The 27558-nt window shown below is 43.1% G+C and overlaps 2 protein-coding genes across 3 annotated transcripts; one reads left to right on the top strand and one right to left on the bottom strand.

Moving 5' to 3' along the window:
• Nucleotides 1-310: 310 nt before the first annotated feature.
• On the bottom strand, nt 311-17319 carry LOC131109258 (poly(ADP-ribose) glycohydrolase). 2 transcript variants are annotated; one of them, XM_058061029.2, is made up of 17 exons: nt 17271-17319; nt 16750-16830; nt 15990-16684; nt 15783-15899; nt 15261-15347; nt 15024-15098; nt 10993-11085; nt 10358-10512; nt 8676-8755; nt 8530-8590; nt 8372-8447; nt 6941-7088; nt 5331-5409; nt 4775-4883; nt 3609-3714; nt 2266-2394; nt 311-1791 (listed from the first exon to the last, which is right to left on the bottom strand). In XM_058061029.2, exons 3-17 carry the CDS (start codon nt 16617-16619, stop codon nt 1622-1624), a joined length of 2115 nt encoding a protein of 704 aa, XP_057917012.2. In that variant the 5' UTR covers nt 16620-16684; nt 16750-16830; nt 17271-17319; the 3' UTR covers nt 311-1621. The 2 variants fall into 2 exon arrangements, with proteins under 2 accessions (XP_057917012.2, XP_057917013.2); XM_058061030.2 differs by lacking the exon at nt 17271-17319 and adding an exon at nt 16903-17260.
• A 304-nt stretch (nt 17320-17623) lies between these two features.
• On the top strand, nt 17624-27055 carry adam9b (ADAM metallopeptidase domain 9b). The gene is made up of 22 exons (XM_058061027.2): nt 17624-17812; nt 17915-17973; nt 18050-18129; nt 18194-18254; nt 19450-19526; nt 19620-19812; nt 19881-19943; nt 20009-20080; nt 20144-20313; nt 20410-20500; nt 21997-22127; nt 22217-22388; nt 23146-23235; nt 23366-23561; nt 24280-24391; nt 24505-24685; nt 24766-24852; nt 24914-25019; nt 26088-26223; nt 26294-26387; nt 26538-26575; nt 26655-27055. The coding sequence occupies exons 1-22, from the start codon at nt 17746-17748 to the stop codon at nt 26761-26763; spliced, it is 2385 nt and encodes a 794-aa protein (XP_057917010.2). The 5' UTR covers nt 17624-17745; the 3' UTR covers nt 26764-27055.
• The last annotated feature ends 503 nt before the right edge of the window (nt 27056-27558 follow it).

A 27558-nucleotide genomic window follows, 5' to 3' on the forward strand; every position in this document is an offset into this window, starting at 1 on the left:
AAAACAATACACATAATTCCATGAATAAAGACTGAAAGTAGTTCACCAGTTGGAATTGAAGCAGACATTACGATGAAAACTTCATCATCCATGAGTGATACTGGACAATGATGGGCGCCGTAGAAGGGGGGAAAGTCAGGACAATTCCAAGGTCCCCCGACTGCCAGGTGGCCCACAAAATAAGTAATTACTAATAAAAACACAATAACCAATAAAAGAGGAAAGAGACAACGTGATTTATTTTCATATTGCTGCAGCCCTGCTATTGGCTAGATGATATGAAAAAAAGAAACAAAATTGTAGTACTTTCCCGCCTTACTGCAATAATAAACAAAGTATCTACATATCTAGCTATCTAATAAGAGGTGGGTGCCGCCACTGCAAATGGTAGCCAAAGGTCAATCATGCACCGGGATGCCCAGACATCTCATTTTTGAACTCCCCAAGCTACAAAGAGACAGAACCAAACCCCTCCAACCTTATGAGCCCCATGCAGACAAACAGCCCGCTGAGCTCCATTCATCCACCCCCCCTGCTCCCACGAGGAGGCCCCTTCAACACACACTGGTGACAACACTGCTTTAACCTTTGGTAAATAATATTTAACCCAACACACTCCTCATCTGTCGCGGCTAATTAGGCGTTGAACAAGATAAATCACTCTGTGAGAGGAAGTGGAGACATGCAGGCAATGTGTCAAATCATCACTGAGTCAACTTACCGTTTTGTTTTTTTAAATAAATAAGAGCTCCTGCAGAGGTGCTGACAAAGAGAAACAAGAATGAGTAATGAACACCAACCTGAACGGCGGATAGTTGCTTTCTTGTTGATGCATCTGATGCGACGTGGCGGCCTTGGTTTCCTTTTCCAGCTTGCCGCAGAACTTTGAGTGAGTCAGCGCATCGGCGTTATTAGCTTGTAACTCTGCACTGCGGGCGAAACGTCTTTTACTAAAATATTCCACCAGCATTGCTGAATAGCTTTGTCACATGCTAAATACAGCAGGAAGGTGTCAAGCCAAGTTACCTCAAAGGAAGCTGTATCTCGTTCCTTTACCCTTACCTTTGACTGGCTGGCCCTCCACTTAATGAGGTGTCATGTACAGTTCACATCAGAACATAAGACCTTATTAAACGGGTGAAGTAAGAGATGAGAGGGGAGCCGCATGGTCAGAACAGGAGCAGCTATCGTTTATTTTGAACTGCATGAAGTGCGTCACAATTAAACACTTAAAACGATGCTTCCTTGTGTTAACGAATATCCAATTAAGGACATTATACAGGCTTTTTTTCCCCTGAGATGACCTCAAGTTTTCCAGTGGTGGGCCTGGTTAACCTCGAACGTGATTTCTGACAGCCAAGTCAATTAAGGCTGGATTTGTGTGGGTGTAAAAAAAAAAATAAGACAAATGAAAAGGTAAAATGACAGAAGACGGATGGCAACCTTTGCTTCACCATTTGAATCACAATTGTCGCATTGAAGCTCTATCGACAAATTAGCAGCAGAACAAACACTAAGTCACACTAATCACCTCCATCATGAACTGAACGTGTTCTAAAGCCAAAGGGAGAACGTATGTGTTCGCCCTCCAAAGGCACGGTGACTCATGGGTCACCTGGCATTAAGAGCCGTCCGTGGGGACGCATCGTCTGGACGGAGTCGCCTGGCGGTGCAGCGGCGAGGAGCTGACCTGCTGGTAGATGAACGAGTAGAGGGTGGTGTCAGGACGCCGACCGCTGCAAGGTTTGCACACGGTGATGTGGTACTCCACCAGCAGATCATATACCTCCCCTGGGACACCAGGCAAAAAAATAAAAAAAAGGAAAGACATTGACACATGGCACATTCCATTCATGGTGTACTCAAACGTGAACATTTTGGGAACCGCTGTCATGCACCATAAATGGTAAAATAATAAATTATTTAATTGATGACAAATTATTACTAATATTATTTATTCAAAATTGCGGGAGCCAGGCAACAACATTTTGTTGGCAATTTCACTGCTGTGCTTTTGTGCAATGATAATAAAGGAAGGCCTGCAAACGCCTCAGGATCTGCTAGGAGTAGCTGATACAGCAAAAAAAACAGAAAAATAATAGCACAGACAACATAGTAATAGTGCATGTACCATTTTGCTGAAGAGTTTTTACCCCGCTTTAACCATATTTTCATACTTTTTCACTAAAGCCATGATTAGGAGTGCAATAAAAAGTACAGTTGCATATAAACAAGAAGCAGGTGGGACAGTGGCGAGCTCCTCACCGACACTGATGTTCCTCAGAGTGAGGAAGGAGTGCATGTCGTGGACATCTGTCATGAGCTGGCTGTCTCCGAAGGTGAAATAAGCCACATCGCGTCCCGCCTCGGCAGCTGCCAGCATCTGGAGCAGAGCTAGGTCGCAGAGGAAAGGAAAGTCGGCGTTAAAAGTCGGCGAGGAGAATGTTTTTTCCACAACCTCTGCCTCGCCTATAAACATGTAACCTTGTCTTACTTATCAAAAGAAGATGTTCAGTGTGTTTTACTTCATTTGAGTTTTATTGTAGTGGAAACTGTTCAAGTTTGGATAACTCATGTCGACAAAAGTGGGACAGGTGCGGCCTCTCTTCTTGCTTTTCTTCATTAGGGTCTTCTGAATCACTCTTGGTCCGGCCCGTCACCCAGGACCTGTTTGGAGTTTCATGTTTTCCCATTTGTGAATAATGGCTCTCACTGTGGTTAGCTGGAGTCCCAAAGTTGTATAAATGGTTCCAGACTGATAGATCTCAATTAATCTAGTTTGATGAGTTGAAACAAATTGTGACAAAAAAAAAAGAAATCAGGAAGAGGGCAAACACTTTTTCACCGTTACTAAAGCTTTTAAATTGGCGACAATTTGACCGCGGAACAAAGTAAACAATTGCTTTGAAGTAAGAACAACCTGGAAGTGAACCGGTGTCATGGAGAAGTGGATGGTGTTGGACTTTGGTGGCTATATGTGTATTTGCTAATTGAAAGGGGCAGCAGTAAGTGTTGTGGCATGAGAACTAGTTGGTGTCGCCACAATAATTAAGGTAAATGTGACAATGTCAATCCAAACAGTGTTACTTTCGTGTTGTGTGCTAAATCATTACCCAATTAAAAGACAGACTATAGGAGAGTACGGTGGATCCGTGGGGAAACGTTATAAGAATTACCAAGATTTCCCCGGGAGGCACATCATTAAGGAGACAGTAGGTGATAGGGCCTATGGAGGGCTGCATGTTGCTACAGATAATTAACAAATATGCATGAAGTGCACGCGTTACATCAGCTTCCAGCATCTCCTGCACAGAGACAGAGGTGTAGCACTTCTGCTGAAGAGCAAGTGGCAGATGGATGGACTAATGCAGGCGATCAATTTCACTATTAATGAACCGTATTAGCTCTGTCACTTGATCAATAGGAGGATGACGATGAATAGGCCATAAGTAAATGAACGTATTCCCGCAAGACAAATGAGCGCGCTCGAGTGCCGGAGCCTCTCGTTCTTGACATTTATTGTGTTCTATCTATCTGGGAAGATGGCTCGGCATGAGGGGGGGGGTGAGCGCAGGCACTACTTGCGTCGGCGTCATGACACTACTTGCCTTTAAGACGGGTGTCGCCTCCGAAAACCCCGCAGCCCCAGTTTCCTGTTGCTACCGCTGCCAGATTGTCGCTGTGCTGGTCAGGGCGGTCAAAGCCGCAGTAGGCCTGCGTTAGAAACAAAGAGCAGATATGAACCAGTAGAAAAACACATTTGTCATGAACATTTGCTGGACTAACTGCCAACCAGTCCAAAGTCAGTCCTATGAAATATTATATGGTACATTGATTTTCATATATTAATTCTTGCTAAAAAAGGCCCCCGTATTTGAATAAAACCACCAGTGATTGGTCAGCTGCTGCCACTTGAATGCAGAAGGAAATCCAGTGAAAAGTTGGCAGAAGTTGGCTCCAGTCCTGCTCCAGGTCATCGGGAGGCCTCGTGAGAACATTACATTACATTTCAACACAATCCAATGTAAACCGAATAAAGAACGCAACAATGTAATTCTATTTGCCTGCAGGCCTACGCTTGACAAGTCATTCAACGCATGAGCACATACAGGTTGGTCCACGGTGCTCGGCATACCTTATACTGATATCATATATCAACCTTCCGCAGCCACGGATGACGGCACCTCAAGTGCACGTCGCTAATAGCACGCTGACCTCAGCACTTTCATTTTTACACTGGACTTTTTAAACAAAGACAACGTGGACCACGCCCGCCGCCGCCCCCCCACCACCACAACCTCTTGGCCGGTCATAAATCCTTCCGGAAGGAAGGGCAGACCGTGGCATTTATTGTCACGGTATTCCAAACGGGATTGATCTTCGTGTTGGGCGCATTCCTCACTTGCTTGTCAGAGCTGTCAAAAACCTCCAAGATGCCTGACAGCAGACTTGACAACATCAACATCTTCATTTCCTGTTACAAATGGAGGTCTCTACCTGGGAAGACTGCTGCTTTCACAGAGAGACAGCCCGTGTTTAATTGCTATTCAATACACATATCTGTTTGGATTACATGCATGGAATACGCTAATATTTATTATACTGGGAGATGTCTACTAGACTATCAAACACGTGTATTGACACCATAGCGATGGTCAGGCCGAGTGGCGTCGACATAAGTGGCTTCCACTATATGTGTTATGCTTATTTTAAGTTAAAGACCCCCAAAAAACTAAATAAATAGGCAATAAATAAATAAATAATAAGAAGAAACCTTGTTGAGCTCCCGGTTGAGTCTCTCCGGATGAAACTGTTCCAGAAATGTTCTGAATGGCATCGCGTCAATGGCCACAATCTCTATGCACCTTCTGTGCCAGTCGTCTCTGAAACAAAACACTTTGTCACATCATACTGTATTATACAGTATAATACATCACATCATACAGTATAATAACTTCCAAAATGCTGCTTTATAAACACTGTGCGGAAGAAAGTATCTTCAAAACAGGTTTCTATAATTAACAAGCATTATGGGAGTCAGAAGACACTCATTTCACTCAACGAGATTGGGTCTACGCTAAAGACACAAGATGACATTAATGTTACTTTTTCAAAAAGTTCAATGGAAAACTATATGAAAGTATGTTGTAATCTAATTTAAGGCCTGCAACATCACTCTGTGTGTATACTGACGGCCCCGCCTCCACCCACTGAGACACAGAGACTGTTCATAGTAAACCTTTACAACACTTTCATTACAACACGCACACTTAAATCAGCAAAATGATGTAACGGCAGGGCTAAAAATAGAGCATTATTACAGCCAGTACCTCGGGGTTGTGTCCTGATGGCTGCCGATGAATTTGAACGTCTGGGAGTAGCCTGTGTATTTGCTGTACTGCTGTGCTCCTGCAAATATTTAAAAACACACTTATTAGCCACATGTATTTGTATTAATGTCGTGTTGGGTAATGGGGATGTTATCTGGGGTGGGGTCGGGGGGGATGGAGTTGTCATTGTTACAACATACAAAGTCTGTTTGCGTGTGTGTTGTGTGTGGGGGGGAATGTCACTATTAGCTCCCCCCCACTCATTAGTGAGCTGGCTGTCAAGAGCGCTTGCTGAGATGCTCCACACGCTGCAGTCAAGTGATTAGCAGTGGGGGCTTGGTCCGCAGGTACTGTATATTGGGGAGGGGGGGGTGAGTGACAGTTCTCAAAATAATCCTGATTTCATCTTTTGAGATCAGCAAGAATATTAACAGACATTTCCAAAAGGTTCTGCCTTTCATGTGGAAATGGAGGAAAATAAAGAGAGTTTGGACTTAAAAGGTCTTGGCTGAATCTCTCCTAGTTGGCATTTATATGTTTGACCGCGCTGATGTTGGGCCAGATATCTAGTAATCAATTCAATTAGGCCGATTTCACTGCCGCTGCTGTAAGATCTATTACCTTGCCTCCTCCAGCGTGCCCAAAAGCATCAGCAAGGTAATATGATTTAGCACACGGCCACAATGTCGCTACAGCTGGGATGCCGTAACAGGGACGAGAGAGATATGAGCAAAGGGAAGGGTGGGGGATGAAAATGATTGGAAGGGAAAGTCCATTAGTGAAGCAGATATTGGGCAGGTCCCTCCAAGACACATTTAATTCTGGGCTGCTGTAATAAAGTTAAGTGGCGCAAGTGGAGGTGACTCCATGAGAGTGACGCCCCTTCCTGTTTAAGCCCCACAGGGCAGGACACCAGTCAGTAACCTCAACTTTCAATGATCGCAATCAAGCCACTGCAAAACTGTGGCGGGTAACAAGACAATGCAAAAAAAAAAAAAAACACCAAAAAATGTGGAGTCCCAGCAGGAGGTTGACGATCTGCAGATTTGTCCCGACCCTTTGCACGACGTGTTGCCGCTACTCAAAGCCTGAAGGACAGTCTGTGGTTGAGAGCCAATCAAGAGGAGACAGGGGCAATTGCCATAAACATCCCTTCGCCCCTTGGAGGGTTGAGGGGCACAGGGGATCAATCATCCCGGGGCCGACATTTTCCCATGGTCATTAACTCATTCCACACCAAATATGTATTTATATGTTTTTATTAAACCGAAAGCCCGATCCCAAAGATGTATTTAGACATCTTTTTAATAAATATATTTTTGACTCATCTGTGACCAACCAGTTGAGAAATACTTAACATAATGAGTGCATGTGTGTGGGTTACGTGGGGCGTGGCTTATGCGCTCAGAGTGGCAAAAAGGGCGGGATGTAATGATTGATGTCCCCTTTAAACAGGTTCCACTGTATATATTTCTACATTTTGACGATACGACAACTCGATAATTTATTTGTGTGGAAAAAAACTGTCTTACATTCAGGTGAGTATGATAGAGGGTCCTTGAAGTGGACGTCGTAGTTTAAAAAGGGAGACGGAGCCAAGGGTTACACACCTGTGATGATTAGACATTCATCATGATCCAGAGCTTCAGTAAAGAGGCGAGACACAATAAGCTCCGGGTTGATCAGGAAACGGATCTCCTCTTGAACCAGGCCGGAGCTGGTAACGCCCCCTCCGACGTACTTATTGGCAAAATCCACCTACAAATCAACAAGAAATAGGATTTTTTTCCCAGCAATTTTTCTGACAAAGCCCTTGACAGGCTGATTGTGAAGGTGGCCTGAGGTGGCCGACCCCCAACATCAAGACAAGTTCCCCTTCAGGAAAACCACTTGACGGCAGTCCTACGGTCTCACATTGCTAAATTGACTGCAAAGGGGAGCATGAAGGATATCCCCTGTAATCTTTCCAGCAGGAAAAGATCAATGGGCCAGCATTTATGATTCATAAGAGCAGCCGCTTTCTGTTCACGCAGACACGTGACAAGTCGGAAAGCAGCCACGCGGAACTTATTATTCTCCATTTGAAGACTGGAGAACCGCCGTCGCAATCCCTGCAAGGAAGCCACATCTCGGGGCAGAGCTTCCCAAACTGGTCCCTCAGCTCCGAGGACAGCGAGGCAGGCCTCCAAAGTCTACTTTGACAGGTTGTCAGTGTCCACTGCTCCGCCACCAGCAGCCATCAATCGGAGCCGTGGCGTTCCCGGGGGCTCGTCAGCTGTCAGCCGGTGGCAAACAAAAGGTGAAAGGCAGAGCGGGCCGTACTGACAAGAGAGCAGGAAGTATGGACGACGCGGAAGCGGAGATGGCTCGGAGGCCTCGACCCCGTTCCCGGCGCACCCTCCCAAGGCCTTTGTAGCAGCAGTAAGCATTTTTGTGAAGAACTGCGGAATGCAGCGACTCGGTGATAGCATGTCTTAAAACTGTGGGTGGGGAACTGTTTCCATGAATTATTGTTCAACTGTTGGCCGCCCATGAAAACCTGGTAACAATGCACTTTAAAAATGTGTTTCATCAATTTTGACCAAAAATGTGTACTGCATGCAGTTGCTTTTTTGGGCGGGTGACGTGACGGCAGGTCTGGCTGTTAAGTGCAGCTCATGTCCTATCATTTAGCTTGTTAGCTTCCCCTCGTGAGTGAACGATGCCAATTAAAAAGGAGATTTTTATTGCGGCTGCAACTCATTGATCCGTGACAATAGTCAGTACATCCGAAATCAGAGGAGGTGTTTGCTCAGTTGTGGTGTCGTATAAAAAAAAAAGGAAATGCCTGAAAAATGTACTCATCTCAACAGTCAGTGTCTCGGCAGCATTTTTTCTGCAGGTGCACGTTAAGCTGTTGCCCAAGGGTTCAGAGGCGGAGGAACGGTTTAAGCGTACAAGACTATTCAAGGGTCAAAATTTGTGCTGTGCACCAAAAATGTCATCCCAGAACAGTGGGGTGGGGGACTATGAAGTGGTGATCAAGTCCTACACAATCATACCTGAAGCATCCCGTAGCCATCATCCTCAATGGTGCCTTCGCATGTAATGTGCAGCTTTGTGAGTAGAGTCTGTGAGCTAAAAGAATGAATACATTAGCATTTCATATACTGTAAACATGAATGCGAAGACTGTAATGATGGCATTCATTTTTGAGCACCTTTCCCAGTCTGGAGGATCGTCTAAGGTTTTTCTTGTGAATGTCACCAGACCAGTCGGCTCTGAAAACGGAGAGCATGAATGTCCAGCTCATTAATATCTGGGCTAAATTTCAACACTTTGCTATACAAACAATACAACACATACTTTGCTCCGTGACACTTCTGAAGTAACACAAGAGGGTTTTCAACTTCTCCATCTTCCTTGATGAGGACCCTTCAAACAGCCTGGAAGCAAAGAGCACTTGGGATTTAATTAAGTGCCTACCGGTGGTCGCATTAGATACACCCAATTTTGACTGACACACTTTGGCAGAATTGTTGATGCAGCATCTTGTTAAGACTGTGCCGGGTATCTAACGTGAGTGTAAAACCAGAAGCATTTTTTTTAAGCAGGAGGGTTGTTTGTGAGTTCACAACTCTCTGAGGATATAAAAGTGTCGCAGAGATCCAAGTCTACGGCCTCGTGAGTTCGCTCATGCTTTAACATTTGACAGGAATGAGTTCATCCCTCGCTCACTGGCCGATTATGTAGCATCTCCTCCGCTGCCACAATGGAGTTGCCTTGGGCTTGCCACCATTTGTGCCACTTTGTAGCACTCGCACTCATACACAAAAAGCAATACGCATAGCTTGGGGATACATTAAGGTGTCCCGTGTTGCTTTTAAGCCGAGAGAGGGGTCAATCCCCTCCTTGCTGAAAACCGGAAGGCACAGTGATGCTGCTCACGGCGAGGGTTTGAATGCACATTAAAGCCAAGCTGTAAAGGCTCCCCCGCCTCACATGGCAACATAAGGAAAATGACATGACAAAAGCTTGATGCTCTGAAAGCCCCCCTCCTCCCACCTGGGGGCCCCCGAGTAACTCATTCATCGAAGTCTCATTTTGGTATGGTGTAGGTCCTGAGGGCAGAGCTGTCTTTGACCCGACTTGCTGGTGAGAGCAGGCTTTTAGTGAGGATGGAGAGCAATATAGTGTTCTCTAGGGGATTTTACATTGATATGCAATTATATAATATACAGTATGTGGTAATTAATGTGCTAGGTAGGGATTTACAAGGGTTGTAAATGTATTTGGTGGTTCTTGAATGCACCATTAAGTATACTGTATTTTCACCTCACATTTAGTCCCAAATGCTGATACTATGTGGGACTTAGACTCTGACTTAAATTCTGCAAAACCTCAAGTTAATTGACGCTATTTATATTGTGCTATATACGCTATTATATTGACGTTAATTCACGCTAGCAAACAGCGAAGTATAATTTTATCTGTGAAAAACAAATTCCAGGCTCGGACTGGTGGATGGTGGATCTGTGTTCATTTGGTGCTTTTAATTTTATGCTCGATACATCTAAGGAGTTACAGTATAGCTGATTCTTATCGATCCAGGAGCCTGCTACTGGTGCAGCCGTTTTGCTCGCTTGTCAAACCATATATACAGTCACATTGGTTCATCATTAATAACCTGAATGTATACATTGTAATATAAAAACGTGAATTTAGCATACATATAAGACAGACATGAGGTGTCATTCCATCTGTATCATAAAAAAACATTTGAAGTGAAGGAGTGGAAAGAATGCCACTGCACACTGTCATAGTCTTCTAACCCAAACAGCCAATGGCATTCTCCGTTTGAGTCGATGCTAATCCAATTCCCTCCTCCTTTTAGGTAATTACACCGCCACGCCAAAGGAAATGAGTGATGACACTATCCAGGCACTTGTACGGAGTTAGGTACCCCTGCACAAACATTTTTAAAAATATAATCACGCTTGGACACTGTCAGAGATGTATGAACGTTCCGAGATTTGTAATGCTGTTACCGAAAGAAGTGGATGTCTGGGTAGTTGCTGTACTCGCTGCGTCTGGAGTTGCGCCGCGGGAAGGTGCAGAAGAAGGCGTTGGCGAGCAAACAGGCCGCCTGCTCCTGCGACATGGTGATGGAGTGGCTGGCCCCCCTCTTAAGGAGCGGTATTGGCTGGGAAAAAAAAAAAAAAAAACGGGTGGTGGGGGAAGCAGGGAGGCACGACCGAGTGAAGGTCAAAATAATTTGCTTAGTCCATTTGCCAAATGAGATGCTGAAGGATGGCGCGTAAGAGTACTAATTTGGCGCCACTCCCGCATCCTCTTGAATCATGGTTACAATCAAGGTCCTCCAAGCATAGAGTATTAGTGGGAATACTGTTGTTTAGATATACAGATCAGTTTTATGTTCTTTGGCGAGCCGTTTAACTGTTTAATGAACCCAGCTGGTAACCCGTTTAATACATTTATTTCAATTTAATTAAGGGATTACCAGCTGGTTGGCTTCACTGAAGCACAACCCACCACAACGCCCGTCAAGACCGTTAAACACGTCACTAGCACACGCCTTGACCTCGTGGAGGATCATTAGTCATGCCGTGACCTTAGCGTGGCCACGTGGAGCCGGCGACCACTGGTTAGTGATGGCCGTTACCTTGGTGCACAGTTCCGACGCCCTCAGTGCTAATTGCACCATGTCTGGCAGCAGGGAGCCAAACAGATGTTCCGCTGCATCAGGCTCCAGGATCTTGGAAATGGAGGAAAAGAAGAGAGGGGGGGGGGGTATCAGTTTATGGGTGTGTTGCTAAACTTACAAGTGACACTACTAGCAAGTCACAGTACAAAGTGAACAGCGATATTTGGGCTATAAAGGGTAGAACTGGTTTTGTACACCTTGCAAAATGAATGAGAGTCTGCACGTGGTTCAAATTAGACATGCACAATATCTTCTTTTTCAAACCAATTTTTTCTTTACTTTTGTAAAATTTTGATTTAATTGTAGTTTGTGCACACCTGGAAGTCATCTTCTTTCTCTTTGGGCTTTTCCATTGAGGGCCCGCCACAGCAAATCTCCTCCATCCAACACAGTCTTCTGCATCTGTCCCTCTCAAACCAACTACCCTCATGTCCTCCTTCACTACATCCATAAACACCTGGCAGCTCTAAACACAGCATCCTTCTACCAATATATTGATTATCTCTCCTCTGGACATGTCCCAACCATCTCAGTCTGGCATAAAGGACTTTATCTCCAAGGTCTGTAACATGTAATTTCCCTCTGATGTACTTGTTCCTGATCCTATCCATCCTGGTCACTCCCAATGAGAACCTCAGCATCGAAGTAAGGTGAACAAATGTGGATTTGACTGATTTTACGACCGCATCACTACTATCAGCGCCTCCTTAGGGTGACATGTTCTTTACCACTTTGTAGATCAGATGTTTGTTCACGTACGCATCCACTGCTCCTGCGTGTGCTTCAGTATCACTCCCCATAATATGCCGAACAAACACAAGAAGTGGGTGAGAAGTCATATTCAGTTGTTTTCTTATGTGAGCATACAGTGACGGAGGAAAGCAGACATGAGTGGCACAGAGTGACTGGCTTTGACGCTTCCTTTTAAATATTTATCACGGGCCGAGCGCACGTGCCACGCATCACAAAAGCCGTTGACGGACAGTTCTCCTCGACCGTCTGCCCGCCGCTCGTGTTTGCGGTTATGAGCCTGTTTTATTCCTTCTCGGCCCGAGCGGATTGTTTTACTGCTCGGACCGGCGGCGGCTAGAAACAGGAGGTGCGCGCGCGTCAACAAACACATCTCCGCACGGCAACATTGTCAGTTTGGCGTGATGTACAGACCCAAATCAAAAGACGCGCAGTTAGTTCAGCTGATTTGATGCGCTGCCTGCCGCTGATTTAAAAGGGGGGGGGGGGGGGCTCGCCTCGTACCAGCTCTACTCTATCCGCCGCCTCGCCCTGCCAAGTGCCTTCATTTATCACGCCTGGAGGAGTGCAGCTCATTACTTACGACAGTGTTTAGTCAGGCTTGCTTTAACCATAGCATAAATGTCCCAGGCCTGGCAGCCTCCTTGTCCTGGCAGGTCCTCTGCTGCCCTTGGACATTTGCATTTAAACACCCACCACCGGATAGAAGGTTTAACGACTTGGCTCGGCCTGGCAGTCCTGATAAGATCTCGGCTGTGATTGATCTTTGTGGCATTTCTTCGCCAGTGGGGGCGTAAATATGTCATATATTTCTCAAGATGCGTCCTCTACGTCCCCATCAGTGTTAAGTTGTGGCTTGTTATCATTTCTCTCACATCAGGCAAAAAATATGTCATTCGTTCTGGTCAGACAAAAACCAAAACGTACGTAAACAGAAGTCATTTTTACGATGGGAAATAATGTAAATCCAATTATTAAATTAAATGAACATTTTTAACAAACATTTCCCGCATTCTTTGTCAAATTGCTGGCACTGGCAACTTTCTTTGGCTCCGTGGCAGGTTATTTATTCAATAAAAATACATAACAGTGAGTCGGCAACACATAAGCATGTGGTTTGGGCACCTGATTTCGCAGAACAATACAGTATACAATACAGTAACAATACTTTCCAGACTGTAACAAGATACTATTTTGGACCTTGTGGCTTAAACAATCATGTAGCTAATTTACGGCTAAATGATCTCCAGGTTCCCATTACGCTTATAGTGAAAAAAAACATTTCCCATATCACCAGAGCTAACGAGGGAAACTGGGAACACCGAATGCAGGTAGCATTGCAATGTTTATAGTGTGTCTCTGTGTAAATATCAAATACTGTATGTGTCACAATGTCGACATTGTCCTATATACAATGGTGTGAAAAAGTATTTGCACCCTTCCTGGATATAGGAGTGTGTTGTTTTGAAAATGCTTCCGGCGGCCGCAACGGATTCAGTGTGATCCTGAGGTCACGGATGATCGGAATTGGAAGCATGAAACCCTGACGGGAATATCCTTAAGAAAAAGTGCTAAACAAAAATTTCACTCAAGTCAAACGTTTTACAAAAATATGGAGATTTTTTTACCATACCTGATTTATGACCCATGCATGTGACGCCCGATTGACTCGACACTAAAAGGGGGGCGGACTAGAGCGTTCTCTAATGTCAGCCATTTTCATTCCTGACAAGTTACCAAATGTGACCTTTTGGTGAGAGATTCAATTATTTCCCCACACTCCCAATTTCCTGGTGGAGGGGCGGCCACGTTGGTTTCCACGTGAAATACTTTTTTTTCTTTCTTTTAAAATAAGATTGACAGTAACAATTTTTTCATCACTGTATCTGCATTGTAAAGAAAATCTTCCATGTATTTTTCTCCTATTTTCCTGAAGTGGGATGGCATCAAAATGGCATCAAAATGTGATGGACTCTCGACCGGAGAAAATAAAGCGTCTGATATGTCTCACGTTACAAGCTCAGGAGAGATTTCTTGTCTGTCAAATGGAACCAACTAATGGAATATTCCCAGATCCTCTCGAGTCACACAGCCCTGCCGGAGTCGTCGACACCAGATGACGCACGCTTTGCCGCATCAAAACTCTGGCATGATGGATGGCCTTTGAGAGGTGCGCCACAAAAAAACACTGACAAGCCGGAGCAATCGTCAACCAGATGTGATTCAGGGCACCTTTCAACTTTAAAAATCCCTTTGGTCAGGACGACAGGTACACAAAATCAACCTCTGTGTTGTGGCATATTAGTGTCCATTAGTGTTCAACAATGTACTTATAAGAGCGCGTTTAAAAAAACAGTACAATCTGATGGTGTTTTCAAGCAGCTGAATGGAGCGTTTGATATCATTCATCCTGAATTCGAGAAAGTGTCTGATATCATTTATCCTGAATTCAAGAACCACAGTGTCTAATGAATTTTTCCTGAATTTGTCCTGAATGTTTCATTTATTATCATTACATTTATGAACCATATACTTATATAATTTAGAATTAATTAATTAATCATTTTGTGAGCACCACTGATATCATTGATCCACAATTTATGATGAATCCATTCATTTATTTTCATTTAATGAGACCCGCAGTGCAATATAATTTATTGAATTTGTTAATTTATCGTCATATAATGAGTCATTTAATGTGAACCGCAGTGTCTGATATAATTTATCCTGAATTTGTTTTTATTGTCATTTAATGAGAGCTACTTCCTGATATCATTTCATGAGAATCACTGTTTCTGATATATAATATGCTAAATATTTTATATAATAAGAGCCAGTGTCTGATATAATTTACCCTGAATATATTAATTATAATGTCACAAGAACAACAGTTTGATATCAATTGAATTAATTAATTATTCATTCATTCATTCATTAATTCTTATACCGCTTATCCACACTAGTGTCACGGTATGCTGGAGCCTATCCCAGCTGTCTTCGGGTGAGAGGCGGGGTACACCCTGGACTGGTGGCCAGCCAATCACAGTGCACATATAGCATATACATGCAGTCAAATTGCATATAAAACAAATCGCCCTAAAAATGGCCTTCCTTCTCGTTTTCGAGCAAGTGTAACCACGTGATGTTCCTTCATGTAACTTTGCTAAGCATGCTGGAAGTAAATGACACCATATTCATTACACAAGTGAGGAATCATAAGCAGTCAATATTTTGCTTACCTTAGTGCAGTACAAATGCAACGCAGTGAAGTCCCACTTTTTGGCTGTGGAAGTGCAGTATCTCAATATTGCGCTCTGCAAAAGACCAAAACAAAAATACATGCATTATTACTGCGTTAAAGTAAAAATAAGAATAATATGTGCTTTAAAACAAGCACACGTCCAAGCGCTGCGTGCCAGTCACGTTTCTGGATTAAGGGCGCCACCTAACGGCGTCTTTTGGTAACAACAACTTGCCTTCAACTCGGGAACGTTGGAAATTCTTTTGGTTAAAGCCTGCTTTATCAGGTCCCACCGACTCTTATTCTGAAGTTGTCTTGTTTCCTGTGAGGGGACAGACTTCTTTAGAATCATAATAAAACATTTCTACAAAATAAGCTAAAATGTATCAGGGAAATAGTATGTATTATTTCACACATTATCACAACTGTATATCAATGTTAAGGGTGCATTCATTCATTTAGGGTCGCAGGCATGCTGGAGCCTATCCCAGCTGTCTTCGGGCGAGAAGCTGGGTCCACACTGAACTGGTGGCCAGCCAATCACAGGGCACATATAGACAAACAACCATTCCCACCCACATTGATACCTATGGACAATTTGGAGTCGCTAATGAACCTAGCATGTTTTTGTAATGTGGGAGGAAACCGGAGTCCCCACGCACGGGTAGAACATGCAAACACCACACATAGATGCCCAATGGAGACCACGACAAATAAAATATAAGCAAAAACAAGCGTTAATGTGTGTTGTAGATACCTCATCTTGAACAGGAAATAGATTTCTGCAAGAACAAGGCATTTTGACATGGAGATCGTCCCAGGTATCTTCAAATGCGGCAGGAAATGGAACAGTGGCTTGACCAACAAGGTCTGTCTGTCAGTAATAGAGAGCAAAGTAAGCACGTGTGGTAAAACATGAGACAAACGATGCGTTTCTGTGATGTAATGAAGAAGGATCTGCAACCCTGGTCATCACAGTGTGCACGCCGAGAGCATCCTTCAGCGGAGGAAGTCGTCTGCCGCATTCAGGCATCCTCCTCAGCTGGCCTGGCGGCGTCCCCAACCAGGTGACATCAGGCCCGCTTTTCCCTGATGCATTCCCATCGTCTGTATCCCGTTGTTCCGGGCACGGATCCACCTTGCGTCGACTCAAAGAGGAGCCAGCGGACAAAGCCCCCGAAAAGAAGTCTGTGATTTTGGTGAAGCCGCCCGAGCTTGTGGTACCCACTTTTCGTGTCCCTGGATCTTGGCACATGCATTCGCTGTCTGAATCTGATAAGAGTATTGGGACAAGGTTGTCGCAGTCTAGGTCTTGTGGGGTTAAACGTTGCGTCTCTTCATCCGAGTCGGATATGACTTGTGGTGAAGTATTTTGACCACCAAGAGAGCGAGGACAACTATCTTCATCCATCATTTCTGTATCCTCTTCATCCTGGCACGTCTCTGAAGTGCTTGTTCTTGGGGTGGGCTTCAGCAGCCATCTTTCCAGAGTGTTTCTCAACCGGGTTTGCTGCCTGGGGCTGATCCTGTGATGTGAAGTCTTTGTCCTGACACCTCGTAAAGCATCGGTGTCAGACTTTGGCCTGGTATCCATCTTATTGTTGTCTTCTTCTGGCTCTAATGTCCAATTGTCATTGTTATGAATGCATGGCGATGAGCCTGAAGCACAAAATGTATTTTGTTTGAAAACTGGGTGTATAAAATGCCACAAAATGAGTAATTACCTTGTAATGAGGACGGTGGGGACGTTGGGGCTTCTATCCTGGCTCTTTCCTGGAGGTTCAAAGTCTGTCAATGCATTCATTCTAGAAAGAACCAAAACAAAATGCAGTCAAACAGAGATACATTACAAAAACAAACAAGGTCTTTATACTTACAAAGAAACTTGACACGGATGACTGTTTTTTTCTGAGGTTCTTATCAGTATCACATGGCTATTAATAATATTTAATTTTATCTGCAAAACGTATTGTAAAATAGTGTTCATTTATGTTTACGTGAAGCAACTGGCTTTACATCGCATCACATCACATCAGGTGGCAGCTAGCTACCGTAGCTAACTAGCATCCTAGTTAGCTTTACACGCGTTTACACAGCTAAAGCCGTGCTTGGATTAAAACGCACATTATGGCTTAAATATTGAGACATTTTCGTTCAAAGTATGAATGTCAGGTAGAAACAGAACCCTTGAGTATGCCGAGAACACCTGAGTTGTGTGGTTAACTTGAAACTGGCTTGGACTTACGGGTTGGGTGACGTCAAATCTCGTAGCATATCGCGACAGCTTCACAACGAAGTCGGCAGCAGGCCTGTTTTTTTTAATTCAGTATTTTGTGTTAAGTTGGTAATATTCCAATTCAAACAGATAAAAACAATGTCGATTTAAATTACTTTGAAGTTATCTTTATAACAAACAAAATACAATTTGATGTATTTTGTTTGTTTTTTGCAAAACTTTATTTAACCATATTTAGACACAAAAATACTAAAATAATTGTGGGGAAGTGGCTGGAAACAATAATAAAAATGAGTCACTTTGAAGAATCTCGCTTTTTAATAATTGTTTGCTGCCTCCACTAAAAGACGACGTCAATAGCCACGCCCACTATGACGCACCTGGCCAGGAGAAGGAAGCTGGTGTTCGACGATTCACTTAATTAAAGCCGGACTTTGGACTTAAATGAACACTCTGGCCTGGACTTAATCGCCTCTACGAGATAATGACCAGAGAACCTCTCGCCATCCTTGTTTTATTGCTTTTTTGCACTCCTGGAATTGACAACACAGGTGAGGCGTTTGTTGCCAAATCCTCGAACAGAGAACAAGCATTAGCTGAAGAACACTGAAGATGTGCAAATATTGATTTACCTGTTTAATGTTCTCTTACAGATATTACTGATGGGCTTTCCAACTATTCCATTGTGCAGCCTCAGCTGCTTCCTGTACAGGTATGTGACTATGATTTCAAACAACATTTTTTTAATCTTCAATAAACATGTAATGACATAATGTGTATTATTACAGAAATCTGATGGTGATGAGGACATTTCATATGCGCTCAAAATAAACAACAAACCGTACATCCTTCATCTAAAGAGGAACAGGTGAAGACATTTGAGTAAATTGACACGGATTGATTCTTGTTATAACACATTTTCTTCCTCTCAGAGACTTTTTACATCCTGATTTGTTTGTGGCTGACGCCCCCACTGCGACACATCCCAAACATGTGAGTTCATAAATCTCATATTGTCTTTTAAAACTTGCACATTCTGCATCATATGAAATGATTTGATGCGGTGAAAGTGAAAAAAAGTATTAAGATACAGTACAGTAATTGCAGTTTACTTTCACTTTTACAAGATCGGCCATTTTGGAGAGCATATAAGCATATTCGGGAGTCAAATTGGTAATAGTAATGGTTTAATTCATCTTTAATACTTTAATATACAATCACAGTGAGCCCATTACACAATTCTGCATTTCCAAATCGCAGCAGGAAGAAGCGTGTTGTATGTTGAGTACTTTAAATGTGTACATGTTGGTAGGTCTGCATTAAAATGAAAACCTCTAGTTCCCCGCCACGGCCCCACCCCGGGGGCCCGTCCAAATATTTGAGAAGTACTGTTGTAAAGTAACTTTTAAAAGTACAGTAGTTTTGTTGGCTACTCCACCCATATCTAAGTAGATAATTCATGCCATTTCAAAGAAGCTGGTGAGGTCATTATGAGCTCTGATGTTGTGCTCCTTAAAGGTAGGGCCTAATAGCCTTATAATATAAAAGGATATTTGTTGTTTTGTTTCTTTCAATATAATATAATTTGACATTTTTTTGTTTCTTCCAATATAATTTAATTTGACATTTTTTGTTTTGTTTATTCCAATATATTATAATATTTTTTGTTTTGTTTATTCCAATATAATATAATTTGACTTTTTTTGTTTTGTTTATTCCAATATATCATACTATTTTTTGTTTTGTTTATTCCAATATAATATAATTTGACATTTTTTGTTTTGTTTCTTCCAATATTCATTCATTCATTCATTTTCTACTGCTTTTTCCTCATTATGTAATATTTTTGTTTTGTTTTTTCCAATATAATATAATTTGACATTTTTTGTTTTGTTTCGTCAGATATAATTTGATATTTTTTTGTTCTGTTTCTTCCAATATAACATAACATAACATATATTTCCATATACAGTATATCTATCCACTTTGCACTGTACATACATATCCCATAGAAACCCATCTATGCAGTAAAAAATAGATAATGTATATGGTTAGGTTTAAGTGTGGAGTGGGGGGAAAAAACAAAGTTACAATTTCACGAGAAGCGTTTGCGGCCTAAGGGTAAAACTAAGGGTAAACGTGTTTCTGTATTTTAAGACACCCTGAAGACACTTTGATTTCCTCGTAGGTGAGTTGTTATTTTCATGGACAAGTGGAAGGCTATGAGGATTCAATGGTCGCAGTCAGCACATGCTACGGACTGAGGTTAGCATACATTTTGTGTGGAAAAACGTTCCTTATTTGGGTTTTAGCCTTTGCTCACGTTGTTGTTGTTCCATGTTTACCGTTTCTCTGAAGGGGTGTGATACTTTTTGCAAACGAGAGCTATGGACTTGAGCCTCTTCCTCAGTCTGCTGAACATGAGCACCTTCTGTACCGTCTAGCTGACTTTGACACGGGTCCTGCTTCCTGCGGAGTCCTCCACGAGGACACGGAGACGCAAAGCCATGATTGGTTTGAGGCTGGGAACTACATGGCTGCTCTGCTGCGGGTCTCGATGTTTAACATTTGCGTTGTTTTCTCGTTGAAGGGACGTTTCTAACTGTGTTGTTTCTTTAGACAAAACGCAATCTTCCTCAGACCAGATATGTGGAGCTGGTCCTGGTAGTGGACAACCTCAGGGTGAGTTTTTATTCTACTGTAGAACTACAAGTAGTACTTTATATCATGATTCATTTCATCAACAGTATCAGTTCAGGCAACAAAATGAGACGGCAATACGAGAGGAGATGGTGGAAATGGCCAACCTACTCGACGGGGTGAGAACTTTCAAACGGAGAAACCATTTGGTTGAGTTTTGAATCACGTCTTTGCTGTTCTAGTATTACAAGCAACTCAACATCCGCATCGCCCTGGTGGGCTTGGAGATTTTTAGAGACGCCAACCCTTTCCCGGTGGAGGGCTCTGCGGGCGACGTGCTGCGTAGCTTCGTCCGATGGAGGCGGTCAGAACTGTGGCCGAGGAAACGCCACGACATGGCTCAGCTTCTGGTGTGAGTTGACGCTATGAAATGATGAAATATCGTGTACGTCTTACTGACGCTCACATATTCAAAGTTGTTGGTGGTCTTTTTGTTGATGTTATTTAGTGGTCGGCCCGGTTCATTCCCAGGAAATGTGCTGGGGATGGCTTTCGTTGGGTCGGTGTGCTCCACTACCAGCGCTGGAGGAATCACTGTGGTTAGTCTGACTGCCCTTTTGGACTCCGAACGCATCATCACCACGTGGAGTTTCATTTTCATTCATTCATTTCCTACTGTTTGCCGTCACAATGGTCGCAGGGGTGCTGGAGCCTATCCCAGCTGTCTTAGGGCGAGAGGCGGGGTACACCCTGGACTGGTGGCCAGCCAATCACAGGGCACATATAGGCAAACAACCATTCACACTCACATTCATACCTATGGACAACCTAGCATGTTTTTGGAATGTGGGAGGAAACCGGAGTACCCGGAGAAAACCCACGTATGCACCGGGAGAACATGCTAACTCCACTGAGGGTGGAATCGAACTCGGGTCTCATCCCTGTGAGGCCTGCGTGACAAACACTCTTCTCCGTGTGTACTTTAACTCATTTTAACTCCCTTTTAACTCATAATAAGTCGTGACTATATGGAGTTTATCTCCATTTAAAGGGGATCTTTGCCCGTCATTCACAATCCTTATGTGAAACATGAACACATATATTTCCCTTTTCTGTACGTTCTAGCATGAGAAAGTTTAATATGAGCTAGCTAACAATGGACATCATGGGAAGTACCTATTTTGATGCTAAAGCCCTCATAAAAAAAACGTAAAAAAAACACCAACTGTGTTCCATTTTTACATAACGGACTTCATATTAATCAAGTTACAGCGATTATTATTGTTATAGCTAGCATAAAAAGCTATATGGCGGACTAACACGACCGCTAGTCTCGGCGTCACTCATAGACGGAGGAGTGGATAGCTAGCGAATACCTCAATTTCACAATGAAGACTCAACAAGCATTCCCTAAGACTTCCAGGCTACTGCCGAAACCCACTTTCTAATTTTGTCGGTATGGGAGTTGATAATAAATTAATAAACCATTAGTACTTGAAAAGGGCGGCACGGCGGTCTAGTGGTTAGCGCGCAGACCTCACAGCTAGGAGACCACTCCGGTTTCCTCCCACATTCCAAAAACATGCTAGGTTAATTAGCCACTCCAAATTGTCCATAGGTATGAATGTGAGTGTGAATGGTTGTTTGTCTATATGTGCCCTGTGATTGGCTGGTGACCAGTCCAGGGTGTACCCCGCCTCTCGCCCGAAGACAGCTGGGATAGGCTCCAGCACCCCCCACGACCCTCGTGAGGAAAAAGCGGTAGAAAATGAATGAATGAATAGTACTTGAAAAGTGGTTAGGAGTTACTACTACTACTATTTTGCGGGACTCACATGTGGGGAGCGTGATCTCTAGCATGGAATCTGATACTCATTGGATTATTCATGGGGAGCCCCATTGACTGTGGACTAAGGAGAAGGCAGACCAGTTTGACAAGACAAAACAAAAAAACACTGAAGGGCCATGACAAGGCAGATTTTCGGTGTGGACTTCCTGGAAGTCTTGAGCAGTGCTAAATATGTCATGCTAAATATTATTGTAGCGACGGGATATGTGTTTATTACTCCGGCTCACATCTGGTGTGTTTTGGCAGTTTGGTAACAACCGGCTGCTGTTCGCCTCCACTGTCGTGGCCCACGAGATGGGTCACAACCTGGGCATGAATCACGACAACACCCGCTGTGACTGTGATGGACAACCATGCATCATGGCCGCCAGCGCCAGGTAAATATTCCCATTAGGAGCGATTACGTGGAACGTTGTCGTCGACGTCAAAGGATAAATAACGATGCTGTTTCCTTGTTGCCGTTTAGTGGTTCCACAAGTTTCAGCCGCTGCAGCGCAAACGATTTTGAGGCACTCGTCCTCAGCGGGAGAGGGGCGTGTCTGACAAACCAGCCCTCGCTCACGGATGTGGTTGACACCGCAGAGTGTGGCAATGGCATGTTGGAAGAGGGCGAGGAATGTGACTGTGGAACACCTGAGGTAATGTAAGATCAACAAACTTTTTTTTGGCGTTGGCCCAGTGGTGGGCAAACTACGGCCCGGGGGCCACATGCGGCACACCAAGTGTTTGAATCCGGCCCGCCAGTTGCTTTCTGAGTATTTCATTACATTACTCTTGTATTGACACTTAGCTATAACGCGCTCGCTTGCTACTAGCTGGCTAGTGACTAGCTTACTGTGCTTTTATTTACGAGTTTGGAAAAGTTAACGCGAGGTGTTTTGTTTCTACGACGTTGCTATGTGAAATCGATGCACGGAGCAAGTAAGTTTGGCTAATGCTAATCATCGCTCGCTGTGGCTTGTGCATGTGGTGAAGATGTCTGCAACGCTAGCTAGAGTGTCTGCTGTGGAACACGGACTCAAACAAAATGGTAGCAACGCTCGCATAATGACTCCATCTTCACCACATACACAAGAATGGACAGACAATAGCTCTACCTTTGTAGACGGCCATTACGGTCACTCCTGAGCTGTCGCGTTTTATCTGTTTGGATATCTTTAAAATGCACAGAAAAGACAAAGATCACATTAGGATTGTGTATGATGGGCACATTTAAAAAAAAAGTCAAAATAAAATATAAAATAATTATTTTATTTTATTTTATTTTATTTTATTTTATTTTATTTTATTTTATTTTATTTTATTTTATTTTATTTTATTTATTTATTTTTAAACAAACTGTAAAAACAAAAGGAAACAGACATGCCCAACATTGCAATGTTTTACATTCTCCAGGAATGTCGGAATGACTGCTGTAACGCTGCCACTTGCCAACTGAGTGCCGGGTCCACCTGTGCCCAAGGTGAATGTTGCAACAACTGTCAGGTGAGCAATATATAACATATATATTTTTAGTTAGCGTGCTAAACTAAATGACTAATATGTACACAATATGTGTGCAAAGTGCACTATTAAGTTAGCTTGGTCCTTAAATGTGATGGTGTCCTCGGTCCAGCTCAGAGTGTCGGGGACGCCGTGCAGGGAGGTGGTCAACTCCTGTGATCTTCCAGAATTCTGCAATGGCACCGGCGCCTTCTGTCCCGATGACTACTACATGATGGACGGCCTGCCCTGTGAGAACAATGCCGCGTACTGCTACGAGGGCCGCTGTCAGACATACGACTCGCAGTGTAAACGCCTCTTTGCACCTGGTACGGTTTTGCTTTTGTTTTATTTCTATTTTATTTGCATGCAGCAAAACACACACAAGCATATTAGGGATAATGCAATGTTACACATAATGCATATTTGAGTATGAAATGAGTACATTTCATCATTATCCGTGTTTAAAGAATGCTCACTCTGGACTGGTGGCCAGCCAATCACAGGGCACATAAGGGCAAACAACCATTCACACTCACATTCATACCTATGGACAATTTGGAGTGGCTAATTAACCTAGCATGTTTTTGGAATGTGGGAGGAAACCGGAGTACCCGGAGAAAACCCACGCATGCACGGGGAGAACATGCAAACTCCACACAGACATGGCCGAGGGTGGAATCGAACTTGGGTCTCCTAGCTGCAAGGCCTGCGTGTCAGCCCACATCCCTATTTATTATAGATAAAAAACACATTTCCAGATGGGATTAATTGTGAGTTAACTATGGACTAAATTAGATTATTGTAAATATTATGTACTATATGGAAGGTACACTGTGCTGTACAAATGAATTGAAAATACTCACCATGTTCTTATACTGTATGTAACACATTAACGGAATTTTGCTTTCATTTTTTTTCCAAATCCGATTATGATCTGTGGTATTAATTCAAATGTATCATAGGAAATTTAACGTATGCGCCATCTAGCGGCCCCCCATGAATGAAACTTTACCTTAGTGGAGGTCTGTTGGCATTTTTTGGCAGATCCGGCAACAAAGGCGGCAGACACTTGTTTCCAGCATCTCAACACAAAAGGGAACCTATTTGGGAACTGTGGGATCACCAGCAGTGGAGATTATATCAAATGTGCTGTGGCGTGAGTATTACTATGGAAGTAATACTCATTGTAGATGATTGTATTGTACAAATGAGGCTCTTTTATGATGAAGGACTGATTATATAAATAAACCTGACCTGACTTGATTGCAGGGACGCCATGTGCGGGAAGGTGCAGTGCACGAACGTGGACGTCAACCACCCTCCTCCCGACGCGCACGTCAGCATCCAAGTGATAAACGGGTCTACTTGCGTCAACGCCGACTTCAATTTGGGTCCGGACGTGCTGGACCCGGCCTACGTCAATTCAGGGAGTCCTTGTGCTGAAGGCAAAGTAAGCAGTAAGCAGTGAGGAGCGCAACCAGGAAGTAGACCCGTGAGCGATGGCATCATGTGACTTACCTCTACTTGTAGACCTGTGTTGATTTTAAGTGCGTGCCCGCCTCGGCTCTGCTGCCCAACCTGGACTGCGACGCCCAGCGCGACTGCAACGGCCGCGGGGTAAGGTCCCGGCGTTTCTTTGGCGCTCTCTCGTGGCGTCACGCTAGTTGATTGTCTCCAGGTTTGTAACGACCAAGGGAACTGCCACTGTGACGACGGCTGGAGCCCACCAAACTGCAACAGGGCCGGGACAGGCGGCAGCATCAACAGCGGTCCTAATAAAATGGGTGAGAGAGAGAGTCGTTGTTTTACCAATGAGATCATATTCATTGAACGATGTAGTTATTGTGGTTGCACTTTGCATACAAAAAAACACACGTTCAATACCTGACATGACAGAGTGAGGCAAAAAAAAAGTTCTCCTGCCACCCGTGTGGAAGTGGTACGTTTTTGGCTTCCAAAGTTTAGAATTTAATTGGTTTTAGACTTTAATTGGTTAGCCTGCTAGTTTGCTATAGTGTGCTATAGCCATGCTATTTCATGCCTATATTAATAATAATAATGATAACCTCCATATTCAGAAAGTCCTAAACAGGTTTTATATGCTCTAAAACTACAAAAGTATTTAATTTTTTAACCTAGAAATTAATTTATCGCTGTCGGGTCTGGAATAAAGTCAAAATATTGTAGGAATTACGTCATAATTACGAGAAGAACATTTCCAAGAAAAAGGATGCTATAGTTGAAATTTAAATTTGATAAGAATAAAGCCAAAATGCGAAGACAAAAAGTAAAAAAAATTACAATAATAAATAATGTCATTATTAACTATAAAAAAATAAATAATAATTCCATATTCCAATTCCATATTCAGAAAGTCCTAAACAGGTTTTCTATGCTCTAAAACTACAAGTATTTAATTTTTTAACCTAGAAATTAATTTATTGCTGTCAGGTCTGGAACCAATCAACCGCTATAAACGATGGACGACTGTACAGTGTTATGAAAATAAAGTTATAATATTATAGGAATTAAGTCATAATTACGAGAAGAACATTTCCAAGTAGAAGGTTGCTGTAGTTGAATATTTAAATTTGACAAGAATAAAGCCAAAATGCGAAGAAAAATTACGATAATAAATAATGTCATTTTAGTAAGCATGGAGTTGAAATATTAAAATATTTTATATATTTTTAAAGTCCTAGCAGTCGTAAAGATTATTTTAGAAGAAAGTTAAAATATTTTGAAAATTAAAAAAAAAAAAACAGCAAAAATGGGGAAAAACAACGGCAACAACGCCATCGAGGTTGCATGTTTTTCACCAATTTCCACCCTTCACAAAATGTCTGCCTCAGACTTCTCCCTCAGAAACGGCCTGTTGATCTTCTTCCTGGCCGTCGTCCCTCTGCTGGTTCTTGTCGTTCTCCTGCTGCTCTTCCTCTTCAGGAGGGAAACGTTCAACCCCTGCATTAAACCATCCCGGCGTTCCAGGTATGTGAAAACATCAGCCCCGCCCACGTCCATGTCCACGTCCACCCATTTTTAATAGCGTTCCTCTCAGGTCCAGTCATAGCAGCAATGCTAATGGACGTTCAAACGGTAATATGGAGACACACGCTACAAGTCGTATTCCCAGGGACGTTCCTCCTCAGAGGGTAAATATTCTCTTTAACCGCCATCACTGATTTGTCATTTTATTTTTGCAGTGCATCGAGCTGGTAAATATATATATTTTTATTTTTAAGTAATTTGCCCAACGTTGGTGCTAGACCGCTCAGGTTGATGCCCTTTTCTTTCATTTTTAGCTTGACTACCCCCCGATGTCCTCAGCCCCAAACGCCGGGTAAGACCATGCAGGCCTGAGTCCATCGTGTATAGAAGTACATAGATCTCCAAATATTCATTTTATCTTTCAATTTCAGGTATGGAGAAGTTGATTACTGGAACACAAACTCCACCTCTGCGCACGGGCAGGCACCCAGGCAGGGCCCCGGGGTCCCTAGACCAATTCCCTCCAAATCACCAAAATAATAACTACTTTTATACAAAACTTTTTCTTGGATTTGCAGTGTTTGTCGACCAGATGAGACACTTCGGGATAAGAATGGATTTAAACTCACTATATAACATGGTGTAATATCATAAATATTTATTGGGATCTATGTTATTAAATTCTTCATGAATGAAACTGTAAATGTGATATTGTATTTAAAAATAATGTTATATTTTCCTAACTATTTTATTGATTTTTGTGCATTAAAAAAGAGATGAGAACTGTGACAAAACATTGAGCTGACATTTTCAATTCAAGTTTTGGAGCTGTCGCACGGTGTCCGAGTGGTTAGCATGTTGGCCACACAGCGAGGAGATCAGGAAGACCTCTGCTTGGCCAGCTCTGTATTGTCCATAGGTTTTTAATGTGAGTGTGAATGGTTGTTTGTCTATATGTGCCCTATGATTGGCTGGCCACCAGTCCAGGATGGACCCCCCCTCCCCCATGACCCCCCCAAAAAAGAGAGAAGACAACAAAAAAAACTGAAAATCCACCTGGGAGCCTAAAGATGTAAAAAAGTGTAAAAAAGTAACAAATGTATTTGAAAAAGAAATGTAAAAAAAGGTTCTCCTCCCATGTCGTGTGGAAGTGGTAGGTGTTGGTAAATTTGAGGTTAACAGGATTGATCGCTGACATCACAAACAAGGTAAACGGAGACAAAAGAACCAGCTCTCTCAAAGCAGACTAACTGATGCAAAGCCCCCCCCCCCATGAACAAACATGGTGGAAACAGGTTAAAGACCCTTCAGTGGGTAACACACCAACCTGCTCAT

Source organism: Doryrhamphus excisus, unplaced genomic scaffold (assembly GCF_037039965.1).
Source record: "Doryrhamphus excisus strain RoL-2023G ecotype Guam unplaced genomic scaffold, RoL_Dexc_Guam_v1.1 HiC_scaffold_24, whole genome shotgun sequence".
Taxonomy (NCBI): domain Eukaryota; kingdom Metazoa; phylum Chordata; class Actinopteri; order Syngnathiformes; family Syngnathidae; genus Doryrhamphus; species Doryrhamphus excisus.